The following is a 13,351-nucleotide window of genomic DNA, read 5'->3' as shown; positions in this document are numbered from 1 at the left end:
CAGCAAAGATCACTATGGTCAGACAGAAAGGAAATTCAAAAAGTAAGGAACTTCCTGTGGAGCATATAGCAGCTGATAAGTACTGGAAGGATTAAGATTTTTAAATAGAAGTCATTTACAAATCTGTTTAACTTTATGGCACCAGTTGATAAAATTTTTTTTTTTTTTCCAGAGGAATACCCCTTTAATAATTTCTAGAAACATGAAGTGTCTATAGCTGTCAGTCCTAAAGGCTGTACTCTGGTGACAACCTTACATTTGTTGTCCATCTGTGAATCAATTACCTGTTTATCAATTACTATTCATGTTGTGTGAGAGGACCCTATTTCATTGCATATCGGTATCATCTTCCTCCTTTATTTCTGTAATACATAAAAACTCCATGTGCAACTATTATAATGTTTACAATTGCTGTCCTCCTGCTGAGAGTTCAATAAAATGCGTTTAAAAAAATAAAGAATATGAAAGTTGTATTTTATAGAAAGTAAATGAATTTTACTATTATATTAGGAAAGGGAATTATGTAACAGCATGCAACCAATGGGGTTACCAGATTTGCTCATGTAATTTCAACACATGGAAACAAATGGTCTGGAGATTACTTTATCTCTAATAAGTATTATATAATTTGCTGATTTAGAAGTTCCTAAGTCAAAAAGGGATATTCTTCATTAAAAAGTAATTTAAGCTTTATAAACTAGCTACCTTTAGCTTTTTCAGTGATCATACATATGTCAACAAATAAGATTTATTCTATTTTCACATATTTAAACATGCACATGCCATACCCTCTATGTCAATATCCCAATACGAGAATCACATATAGTCACCATTACCTGGCTAAATCCCATAAGATATTATGGTGGTTCTTTTTTATAGTTATATGGTGCAAATCATTATATTTAGCTCACCAGTTCTGTGCCTGGTTTCTTTTACTTGTCTTGCGTTCTTTTGTAGTTATTGTAAAATCTTCCCAGAAGATACTGGGCCTCATTTACTAAGAGTTTTGGGTTTTTACTAGTGGGAAAAGTTGTTTCAGACATGCAGGATTCCTTTCTATTCACTGTTGGGAAAAGTCGGGAAAATTTTCTGACCAGCTTTTTCTAGGTCGATATTTCCAGCCATTTACCCACAGGATTTTTTGTGAATTCCATAGTAAATCGGTCGGGTTGTGAAACCACGCCCATTTTTGGTCAACCACGCCCCCTTTTGTGACAGCCCACGCCCCTTTTCCGGGTTTGTAGGATTTTTGGGGCGCACACTGGCACACACTAGCGCACACTGGCGCAGACATGTCTCAGACAAAATAACCAGACAAAAAATGGTCGGTTTCAGCTTAGTAAATGAGGCCCACTGTTTGTGTTTTTTACTGGCTTCCTGTGACTGGCGCTCACATTTTTCACTCAGTGTTGTCGGCCATGTTGTAAGTGCCACATCACCTACTCAGCTGTGACGTTTTCTGCTGCACTTCCCCTCAGCTGCCGCTCTGCCCTGCCCCTCATTTTTTTAACTGATTCATAAGCTGTGGCAGTCATTGGCTAATGATCAGCCAATAGCTGTTCAGAACGGACTCCGCAGCACCTATCTTCTTAATTGTTGTGCACATGTCTTTTCCTTGCCGTGCAGCGTCCTAAGCAACTGACTTACTTCTGAGCAGACTCCTGCAGTGCTGAGGGACTACTACTATTCCCATCATGGAACAGGCTAGTTTCCATAATGGGAGTAATAGTTCCCTGGCTGCGGGAGTCTGCTGTTAGCTGGGGATGCTACATTAGTGTTTGTACTACTACCCCCATCATGGAAGAGAGTCTGTTCCATGTTGGGGGTAGTAGTACAGGGGCTGAATGATTGATCGCACTGGGTTTCACTTCTGATACCCGATGCGATAAGCAGTTATAAATCAGGGGAGCGAGTGGCATGCTGCGCTACTATTTGTATATACTGTTTAAGCATAATTTTTAAATAACCCGTGGGGAGCCCTGAATAGCCGGCACCGAGGAGCCATTCAGGGCTCCTGGCAGGGTTTTTAAATTACTCTTATGTTAACCCTAAATGTATGCCCCATGCATATTTTTAATAATGTATTGGCCCCAGTGTGCATAAGTTTATTCCCCCCATGTCCATATCCCTGATGTCCATGGGAGAGAGCACAGAGGAGGCCCTCTATGCTCTCTCTTGTCTGATAGGAATCCTCTGTGCTCTCTCCTATCTGATAGCACTCCTCTGTGCTCTCTCCTGTCTGATAGTACTCCTCTGTGCTCTCTCCTGTCTGATAGTACTCCTTTGTGCTCTCTCGTGTATGATAGGACTCCTCTATGCTTTCTCCTGTCTTATAGGACTCCTCTGTGCTCTCTTCTGGCTGCTAGTACTCTTCTGTGCTCTCTCCTGTCTGCTAGTACTCTTCTGTGCTCTCCTGTCCGATCAGACAGTGCTAGTCCACCCTCACTTACTGGACATTGTCTGTGCCTCAGCTTGGATAAAGCCATGATTTTATGAGACATGATTTCAATAAAAAGGAAATACAATTTTCTTTGAAGTATATTAGAAAAGTTATTTTTTTTAAACTTTTTATATGAACAATATATACATCATATAAATATCTGACAGTGCCCATTTAAGGTGGGCAAATACCTTCAATAGCCATCAGCAAAAGCTTCGTTTGGTGGACGACTATCTATCCTGAATGGCTTGGCCAAACAGTCATATGTTCTTAAAGATGAGAGGAGGGCTAAGCCATGGCCAGAATGCTCTAGCTGAAGCACATCTATATGAGAACAAAAGAGTCAGCAGTCTAATTCTAACTTGTTTAACACTTCTCTCCCAGGAAAAAGTTGCAAGACCTCATATACTTTAGAAAGTCCCACCATTTCCACATAAGTCAGTGGCTTCAACCAACTTCTAGTTGAAGGGTATAGGGACCTTTAGAAGTGTGAGTGGACTGCTACTGATGTACCCCAATAGCTACACCCCTATTACCGACCAAATACTTTAATATTGACTGTAAGAGGAAACTAGCTGGACTTCTTTTGTAAGGGCTACAATTTTTTTTTTTTTTATATATATATGTTAATAATTTATAAACCGCCAAAAAACATGATATTTTTGTAGTATTTTATCACAGGAATATAATGTAAAGCAAAGCAACTTAGGCACTCTGCCATCCAGATCATTGCTGCAAAGACACTGTTAACCTTGCGTTTCAAGAAATCTTGTTACTTCAGCAGTCCTATGTATTTGTTAATTCACTTAAAGTCAGTAGAGTTAACCATGCCAAATACATATGGGGCATAAACTGTTCCTGATGTTAGCCTTTTTATCAAAACTACTGTACATATGTTTTTAAACATATTTATAGCTTCATTGCATTTACAAAATAACCAGGTTTGACATGTGTATTGTAAAATCCATGAGCATAGTCTCTGAAATAGAGCTAGTACATTAGGCAATGTCATAACATATGATTTTCTATATGTTAATCTGCCTGACAGAAAACAAAGATCTCCCCTGAGAAATTACATTGACATTGACCTTAATGCACTGATAACCTTGAACTAGTGCATTGGAATGTATATATGAAACGGAATAATATATGATCAAGACCTGACTTGTCATTTTGGTTATCTTCATTTTTACAACCTTTTGACATTAGTTTTAGTCTATATTTGTTTATCTAACTGCATGTGTTTAAAGGTCTTAGGCTGCTTTCACACTATAAAAATACCTCCGTTATAAACGCCCGTTATAAAAACCCTGGAAATCGGCCATTAAACGGACGTTAGAAAATCCCATTATAGTCTATGGGATTTTTCCAATAGCCATTTTAACCCGTTATTGCCCGTTATTAATAACGGCCATTATTTTGTGACGGGCAAATGAACGGAAGAAATAGTGCATGCACTATTTCTCCCATTACTATCACAAAATAACAGCTGTTGTTAATAAAGGGCGATAACGAGTTAACAGGGCTATTGGAAAAATCCCATAGACTATAATGGGATTTTTCAATGGCCGTTTAACGACCGATTTCCAGGGTTTTTATATCAGGCGTTTATAATGGAGGTATTTTTATAGTGTGAAAGCAGCCTTAGCTGAGACATCATGAAGATTAATGCATGAATGAATTAATGTATGTATGTTTGTACTACATGTGATATTGATGTAACTTTGTTGATACTATGTGATGTCCTACATGAGTATAGGTTATATCTATGGTATATTTTGAAATATATAGGTATGAGATATTGATACATGTCAGTGTATTATGATAGCCTTGGAACAACTGGAATTTATTATAATACAGTCAATTTTACATAAACACAAAATTGACCACACAGCTCTGTCAACAGAATATGGTGCTTGATAAACACTCTAATAAAAAGAAGGCCACAAAATGTCACAACATTTTGCAATTTTTCACAAATTATTGCAGATGATATTGATCAAAATTTATAAGTAACATTAAAGAGTACCTGTCACTAAATACATTTTTCTAAATTAACTAATGTTCCCTAATTACTCCTAACACTCCTCCCACCCTTAGAAAAAAAATCAGAGCTTTAAAAAGCTGAGTATCATACCTTTCTTCTTGCTCACATAGTGAAATCTTCCAGCAGAAGAAAGTGGGCGTCTCCCCTGAGGAAGTTGCTGATGGGCAACTGAACGTGTGGGGTCTAGGGGGGCACCTGCGAGGTTATTCTCCCTCTGCTGTCCATAGCCCTGCTTCCTTAGTATTGTATTGCTGCATACAGGTTGTATTTGATCATTTACAGGTTGATTATCTATATTATTTGTCTGAGGAAAGCTTTTTTATGACTTGAATTGATATTAACTTGTGGCTACATGATTAGGGCTGTTTAGGACCAGTGTATTATACAGATTATTTAGCAGGTGCCCCGGGAGTGGTTTCTCCCTTTTTTAGGGCTGTTGTGTAGTGGCCTTTGGGCCTTTTAGATGCTTTTAATTGTCTTTGTCTGCTGTATTACTATCTTGATATTGAAATAAAATATATTTTGTACTTTGAAGTAACAATGGGTGTGCGCCTTTTGGCAAATTGTCTTCTTCTTGTGCTGCAATGTTAGTCTATAGATGTGCACAGTAGCACCCTGGGTATGATCATTATTGCTGAGCCCGCTTTTTTCTATATGATCCCAGCAGGCATGACATCACTGAAGCCTGCTGGGGGAAAACTTCTGTCCTCACATCGTTGCAGCTCTGTGATGAATAGAAGACCTCAAGCACAAGAGCTTTCAGTCTGTGCTTCTTTCAGTGAGGCTCTGTTCAGCTTTTAGTCTGTCCAGCTTCTGGTCTGTGCAGCTGCTTTCAGTGATGCTCTTTGCTGCTGTCAATCAATCCCAGTGCAGAGAGACACTTCCTGAGTTTGGTCTCCTGCCATTAAAAGCAAGGGACCAAAATCTTAGATTTATACCAAATGGAATGTGTTCTGGCCAAGAAGGGAGACCCCTGGTGGCCAGAAGTATAATGCACTGTATATACTCAAGTATAAGCCGAGTTTTTCAGCACAATTTTTCGTGCTGAAAACACCACCCTCGGCTTATACTCGAGTGAACTCTCCGCCCTCAGTGGTCTTCAACCTGCGGACCTCCAGATGTTTCAAAACTACAACTCCCAGCAAGCCCGGACAGCCATCGGCTGTCCGGGCATGCTGGGAGTTGTAGTTTTGAAACATCTGGCGGTCCGCAGGTTGAAGACCACTGCCCGGGCCTTTGTCATCATCCAGCCCCCCCCCCCCTCCTTTAGTATTGTACTCACCTCCGCTCGGCGGGACCTTCGGGTGAGCTGGTCCGGGCCATCTGTGCTGCAGGATCGTGCGGTGGGGAGGGATAGTCGTTCCGGGCTGTCCATCTTCACCGGGTGGGCCTCTTCTCCGCGCTTCGCGCCCGGCCCTGGAATAGCGACGTTGCCTTGACGACGACGCAGAGGGACGTTCATGAGCAAAACTAAAGGGGGGAGGGGGGGCTGGATTATGACGAAGGCCCGGGCAGTGGTCTTCAACCTGAGGACCTCCAGATGTTTCAAAACTACAACTCCCAGCATGCCCGGACAGCCATTGGATGTCTGGGCATGCTGGGAGTTGTAGTTTTGGAACATCTGGATGTCTACAGGTTGAAGACCACTGTTAAATCAGACATTGACAAGCGGTGATGATGAAGGGGGTGGTGTGGGATGATGACAGGGTAATGATGAAGAAGGGGATGATGAAGGGGGGATGATGACAGGGTAATGAAGGGTGGATGATGACAGGTGATGATGATGATGATGAGGGTGTTAATGATGGGGGTCTGGATGATGACAGGGGGGATGATGTATTTCCCACCCTAGGCTTATAGTCGAGTCAATAACTTTTCCTGGGTTTTTGGTGTGAAATTAGGGGCCTCGGCTTATATTCGGGTCAGCTTATACTCGAGTATATACACTGGAAAAACTGACATAAAATGTTTTTTTTTTTTTTTTTAAATAATGGAAGCCAATTACAAAAGTTATTTATTTGACATAAGGAATCAAATAAATGACAATGCCCATTTAAGTACTATCAGTCATGAAAAAACAATCTCAGTGAAAGTCCCTGTAGCAGAGCTCAGAGGCAGTGTAAAAGTAGCCTTATTAGAGTGAGAAAGATCAAATTTGAAAAATTTGCAAACTCTTAGTTCTTAAGGCCAAAATAGGCTGTTCTATTAAAGGGGACCTCCGGTGGAAAACAATGTATTTTATTTTTTTGTAAATCAACTGGTGCCAGACAGTTCAACAGATTTGTAAATTACTTCTAATTAAAAATGTTAACCCTCCCAGTACTTATCAGCTGCTGTATACTACAGAGGAAGTTCTTTTCTTTTTTAATTTCTTTTCTGTCTGACCAAAGTGCTCTCTGCTGACACCTCTGTCCATGTCAGGAACTTTCCAGAGCAGGAGCAAATCCCCATAGCAAACCTATCCTGCTCTGGACAGTTCTTGACATGGACAGAGGTGTTAGCAGAGAGCACTGTGGTCAGACAGAAAAGAAATTCAACAAAAAAAGAACTTCCTCTGTAGTATACAGCAGCTGATAAGTACTGGAAGGATTAAGATTTTTAAATAGAAGTAATTTTTTTTTTTATTTGATAAAAGATTTTTGCCGCTCAAGGATATGTGATATCGAGGTCAAGTATACAGATAAATATATGTGAAAAAGACCATACCGTTAGGAACTGGATGAATATTAAATAATAATAGTTTATTAGATTTGGAGAAGTTTGCTATGAGCATTAACTGACTATATCAAAACTGAGCACTTACAGAGTTGCCGTCATTTGGATGTATATCAGTAAAGAATGCTGACCACTGTTACTGGTATAAGGAACTGAGAATAACGTACTTATGAACTGTATGACGGCAACTATAAGTCCCAACATACCTTGTAACTACAATTAAGGCCACATATTAGACTTTACTGGAGGACTACAGATCCCAGTTTGCTATTAAGGACATATTTTTTTACAAATAGCAATATTACAGGCAGCAACTAAGAGGTCTTTTTTTAATATGTTTATAATATTGTATACTATTTTTATATTTTATATTTATAATTTATATCTATTGTTTGGCCTGCTTGGGTAAATTGCATACAGCATAAGTGATCCCTCCCCATAGAAACTTTGTTTTCTGAATTTAACTTTCTGGCACAGTTGATTGAAATTTCTTTTCCCCACTGGAGTACCCCTTTAAGGGGTTAAACTTACAGCCTGTTAAATTTCTCAGACACAGTATAATATTGATTGTACATTTATAGGCCCCCCTCATTGGTTGTTCTACTGTCCTTACTTCTGATCCCGACCATGTCTTAAATGGTCACTGCCATTTCAACTCAAATGAAGGGTCACATGACCTGAAACATGTCATCTGTGTTTCTCCAGTGAAGCGGTACGTTTCATCCTTGTCTATCTCCGAGAAGCAAGTTTTATCCAACAAATCTGAAGTTCTTGCATTTCACTTGCCCGCACTGTTTGTTGTTTCTACTTTCTGTTTGTGGATTGGGCCATGCAGAAGGAATGAGAAAGCTGACCTCTACTGCTCACTTGACCAAGCTGGCAAGAAAATCTGTCTTTGTTACATAATTTAAATGTATTCCAAGCAATATGTTGCATCTTATCCTGCATAACATAATTTTTATTTTCCTTTATTTTCTAGAATCCTTGAATTTCAAGACACTGGTTACTTAGACGTTTTAAAGCAAAAATGGTGGCCGAGGATGGGTCGATGTGATTTGAACAGTCACAACAATGCACAAACAGATGGCAAAGCATTAAAACTGCACAGTTTTGCTGGGGTCTTCTGCATTCTAGCCATTGGATTACTACTCGCTTGCTTAGTAGCTGCACTGGAATTATGGTGGAACAGCAACCGCTGTCGACAGGAGTCACCAAAAGAGGTCCATAACTACTATTCTTATTATATAAAAGGTACCTTAGGGACATGCATCATTGGAAGCAATAACCCAATTAGTAGATTTAGTTATGCGATGACAACCTACAGCACTTTCTAATGGGTCTCTTGACCATATTTACAAATATACCAGTATATATGCACCAATAATGCATATCCCTACCTAAGCAAATAGGGCTGTGCGGTGACAGTGAAAAATGCAAAGGTGTATTTGTTTCATGCTAATAAATGTGAGCAGATCCACAGGTCCCCACCTTGTCTTCTAAAGTATTTAACACTTTCTTCACTATTGCTTTCCAACTACTCTGTAGGTCTAGCAAAGCAACATGATTATTAGAGTCTGAAAAAGTCATCCAAGGGAATCTTAAACACACTGGCTTACACACACACACACACACGCAAATATATATATATATATATATATATATATATATATATATATATATACACACAGATTTTTTGGCTCAGCATAGAATAGAAATACTATCATTACAGACATTTGGGGGAAAATGCTATAATTCAGACTCTAAATAATAAAAAAAAAAAAAAAAGAAATGACAAGTAGAAAAAGCAAAGCAATGCTGAATGTTGTCATGCATAAAGCAAACATCAATATTCATCAATTAAACCTCTTAACAATCTAACCTGTCAGAGATTTTACCTTTCAGCAAATGTCTCTAAAAATACTAACATTTAAATTGAGCTATTATTTGAGAAGCTGTTACTTGTAGACAATTGTATTTTCTACTTTACAACACACATTTTTGTTGTGATCACTATTGAAGCTTTATACTGGTATAGTTTAGTTTTATTGAGTTTTATTGACTGACAAGAACGTAATATTAATTCCTAGAATTTTCACAAAAATATCCTCACACAACATATATCAACAATTGTCAAATCGACATACATCTTATTTGGAATTCTGCCTAACGCACTTTGTTGCTTCCAGTTGAATGGCCTGTTTATTTTGTGTGCAACTAATCTTTTTCATGACTTATTATTATTGAGCATCATGAAGATTATTTTTACTTGTAGCAACCATATAGCTGACTCTTTCTAATGAATGTTCTGTCTTGCCACTGGCTTATGATTTTAGCAGTCATTTGTTTTTGAAGTTAAGCTTGATGTGATCAGGGATTTACTTTAATATCATGACTGTTGGGGGAAATTAAGTCTTCACTGGAAAGTCAAACATGAAAATAAGGGCAAATAAACAGAAATAAACATATTTTATGGTTGAGACATGTGCATATCTTGTGTCCCCTCCTCCATACAGTATCTTGTGGCTCATTCCTTATGACGTAACAGCAGATCTAGGGGTCTTGGTAACTTGTAATTGTTTGCCAATCTATTGTAGCATTTTAAGGTTTCAATTGAATCTGTTCTTTACATCTTTCTCCACCAACCAATGACCATTTCTGATTCAAGTCAAACACTGGGTGCAACTGCAACTAGAGAAGGGAGGTCTGTATGGACATCATGGACAAATGCACCATGACAACTGCAGCTTACAACTGTTTCTGCATCCATAGGAAAGTGACACCGTTGCAAACTGCCTTTAACACCCTGCCACATTACGTTATCCTGTAGGCTGCAAGCTGTTTTAGTTGTGTGGTCTAGAAGAGAAATAAAGCAGTCAATGACTTCCCCATCCTAGAGTAGGCATCACATCTCTGTAGCTCATTGTCTGCAATGGGCTGTGTCCAAGAGGCAATTTAGAGAGGTGAGTTGAAGTTTTTTTTATTTTATTTTTTATAATTTATAGGTTAAACAGAGATATGTACACAGTGTGTTGGCCTAAATATAGATAAACTAAAACAAAATAAATATAAAATAAAAAAATTAAATAAATAAAAATATATAGATTAGACACAGTGTGGGGGCTAATAATAGATGAGCGCTCAATGTGTGTGGGGAGGGGGGTAAATATATAAAAGAGTACTGTGTGGTTACACAACTACTGCATGGGGATACAAATTGGTCACTATTACTGTTGGAAAGTTTAAATAGAATGAGTTGGATGCTGAAGTCAGGAGCCTAAGATGTTTTCTGGCAAATTCTGCAGAGAGGAGTCCTGGCTGGAAGAACTTGTCATGGCAGTCTGAGCCGGATGGAAAAGACAATGAAAGTGAATGACTCTGATGAAAGAAGACATCACTTGTGAGTCTCTGGATGTAACTGCTCTGTAATCATCTATATGCTCTGCAGTGCCTGTTTAAAGCTGATGTCTACCACAATGTGGTGGTTTTATGTAGTTATGGTGTGGCTGTATTATATGCCCCATGTATACTGGTATTATTGATAATATTGGCCTCAGTATACTGGATTTGGTTTTTAACAATGTGAAAGTAATATGCATGGTGATAATATTCCTACTTGTATACTGGTATTATTGGTCTCAGGATACAGGATTTGGTCAGTAACAGTATGATGGTAATATGTATGGTGAAAATATTCCTCCTTGTATATACTGGTCTTATTGGTAATATTGGTCTCATTATACAGGATTTGGTCAGTAACAGTATTAAGGTCATATGTATGGTGATGGTATTTGTTCCTTGGTACTATTGGTAATAGGGGTCGTAATATACTGAATTTGGTCAGTAACAGTATGATAGTAACATGGTATTCTCTTCTTACAGTGGCATTATTGGTAATGTTGGTCTTGTTATACTGGATTTGCATAGGAACTGTATAATTGTAATAACTATGCTAATAACATTTGTTGCTTTTATAATGGTATAATTGGTAATATTCATCTCAGTATACAGGATTTTGTCAGTAACAGTATGACGGCAATATGTATGGTGATAATATTCCACCTTGTATACTGGTATTATTGGTTTTATTGATCTCAGTATACTGGATTTGTTCAGTAATAATATGATGGCAATCTGTATGGTAAAAATATTTATCCCTATATAGTATTAATGGTTATACTGATCTTGGTATACTGCCTTAGGTAAGTTATGAAAGTAATATGGAAGTAATATGTACAGTAATGGGTTTTATTTGATAGTTTTATAACTTTAATTTGAAAGTATAAACACTGTGGCATAGCTATAAGTTGCATAAAGTTGAATAAAATACCGTGATATACTCTAACACTGCTGTATTGTGCACAATATTGCATATTGGTCTACTATAGGACATCTGTTTTTGCATGTTGCATTTTTTTGTATACTAATATGTATAAAATGAAAAAAAAAAGTATTCATGCTGTGGCTTGCATGACTGTTGGATTGTTGGAATGTATTAATATTTAATTTGCTCTGTGATATGTATCCCAAAAACACTTCTGTGCTTGAGGCCATAAAACATTGGCAGCCCAATAGATTAAATTTGAATGCAGCTACTTCTATAATCTTCTACAGACAGAATTAAAAAAATTCCAGAAATAATTGTGAAAAGCATCTTGTGCACTGACCTTTTATTTCTCAGAAAACTCTGCTCCACAAAATTAATTATGTGCAAAATATGTCAAATGTTGAAATGTAATGTTCCCACTGAAACCAAAAGGTGAAATTACTGTGGATGATCTTCTATCATGCACTAATGTTGTTCTTAGGAGAACGGTGAAGAGATTTCAGATGGGGCTTCTTCTGGTAAAACTAATGTCCAGTGAATAGTCATCATCAAATGTACTTTTGTCTGACGATTTCCACTTATTGTAAAAATTGTAATGTAAATATGAAGTGTAGACAGATGACATCAAAGTAATATTCCATAATTAGATATGTAAATAAACAAATAAATCAATGAAGAAATAAATATGTTTCCAAAGCATATAGTATTGATTACCTACCTGTCCCAGTTCTGAAGTCACCAAAAATCCTTTTTTTTTTGCATTCTGTACCATGTTAAAATGTCCTGCTTACGAAGTTGATATTCAATATGAAAGATCCTAGTATGCATTGCTTTCTCTCAGCTCTTCATTGCAGCCCTCCCAACCTGCCTACTTCACTCCCACTACACTCCTGTTATAGACTTGAAACTGCTGTATTAATTTCCTTTCTGCTTCTTTGCCTATGTCGTTATTAAAGGGGTATTCCGCCCCTAGACATTTTATCCCCTATCCAAAGGATAGGGGATAAGATGTCAGATCGCCGTGATCCCGCTGCTGGGGACCCCTGGGATCCCCGCTGCGGCACCGCGCTATCATTACAGCACAGAGCGAGTTCGCTCTGCACGTAATGATGGGCGGTACAGGGGCCGGAGCATCGTTACGTCACAGCTCCACCCCTCGTGATGTCATGGCCCGCCCCTTTCAATACAAGTCTATGGGAGGGGGCGTGGCGGCCGTCACGCCCCCTCCCATAGACTTGCATTAAGGGGACGGGCCGTGATGTCATGAGGGGCGGCGCCATGACATCACGCGGCTCCGTCCCCTGTATCGCCCGTCATTACGCACAGAGCGAACTCGCTCTGTGCTGTAATGATAGCGCGGTGCCACAGCGGGAATCCCGGGGGTCCCCAGCAGCGGGACCGCGGCGATCTGACATCTTATCCCCTATCCTTTGGATAGGGGATAAAATGTCTATGGGCGGAATACCCCTTTAAGCACAGAGATATTATTGAGAGTTATGTGAATGAGACAGGGAGATGGTTATGCAGTTTGTAGAGGATTTTGATAAATTGTAAAAGTGAAGAAACAATGACCGGGCACGTGCAAGACTAGGGCAACTCAGGCATAAGCAATGGAGGGACATCACAGGGTAACTCAATATATGGTTTGTGTGGATGGTGCAGTGTCCTGTTTCACGCTCCTTCACGCTTCCTCAAGCTGGTGTACACTGGCTTGAGCAAGCACAAAGGAGCATGACACAGTCTGTCCCGGTTACGTCCCCTGCCTCCTCTGCTATCCTGTTATGTTATCTGTCACTGTCAAGATGCTTGAATAAAGGGAAGTTTG

At 38.9% G+C, this 13,351-nt stretch overlaps 1 protein-coding gene across 4 annotated transcripts in view; it reads left to right on the top strand.

Moving 5' to 3' along the window:
* The window catches only part of GRID1 (glutamate ionotropic receptor delta type subunit 1), a 1,339,076-nt gene that overhangs the window by 1,285,794 nt on the left and 39,931 nt on the right, over positions 1-13,351 (top strand). Inside the window, exons 15-16 of one of the 4 annotated variants that reach the window (XM_056530787.1) lie at positions 8,182-8,422; positions 10,505-10,599. In XM_056530787.1, coding sequence (XP_056386762.1) covers positions 8,182-8,422; positions 10,505-10,599 — 336 coding nt within the window. Of the gene's footprint in view, positions 1-8,181; positions 8,454-10,504; positions 10,600-13,351 lie in introns of all 4 variants that reach the window. The other 3 variants (XM_056530788.1, XM_056530786.1, XM_056530790.1) reach the window with 3 other exon arrangements.

Source organism: Hyla sarda, chromosome 7 (assembly GCF_029499605.1).
Source record: "Hyla sarda isolate aHylSar1 chromosome 7, aHylSar1.hap1, whole genome shotgun sequence".
In the NCBI taxonomy this organism is placed as follows: Eukaryota; Metazoa; Chordata; class Amphibia; order Anura; family Hylidae; genus Hyla; species Hyla sarda.
Note: the sequence above shows the minus strand (reverse complement) of the source record. Positions and strands in the feature narration are given on the sequence as shown.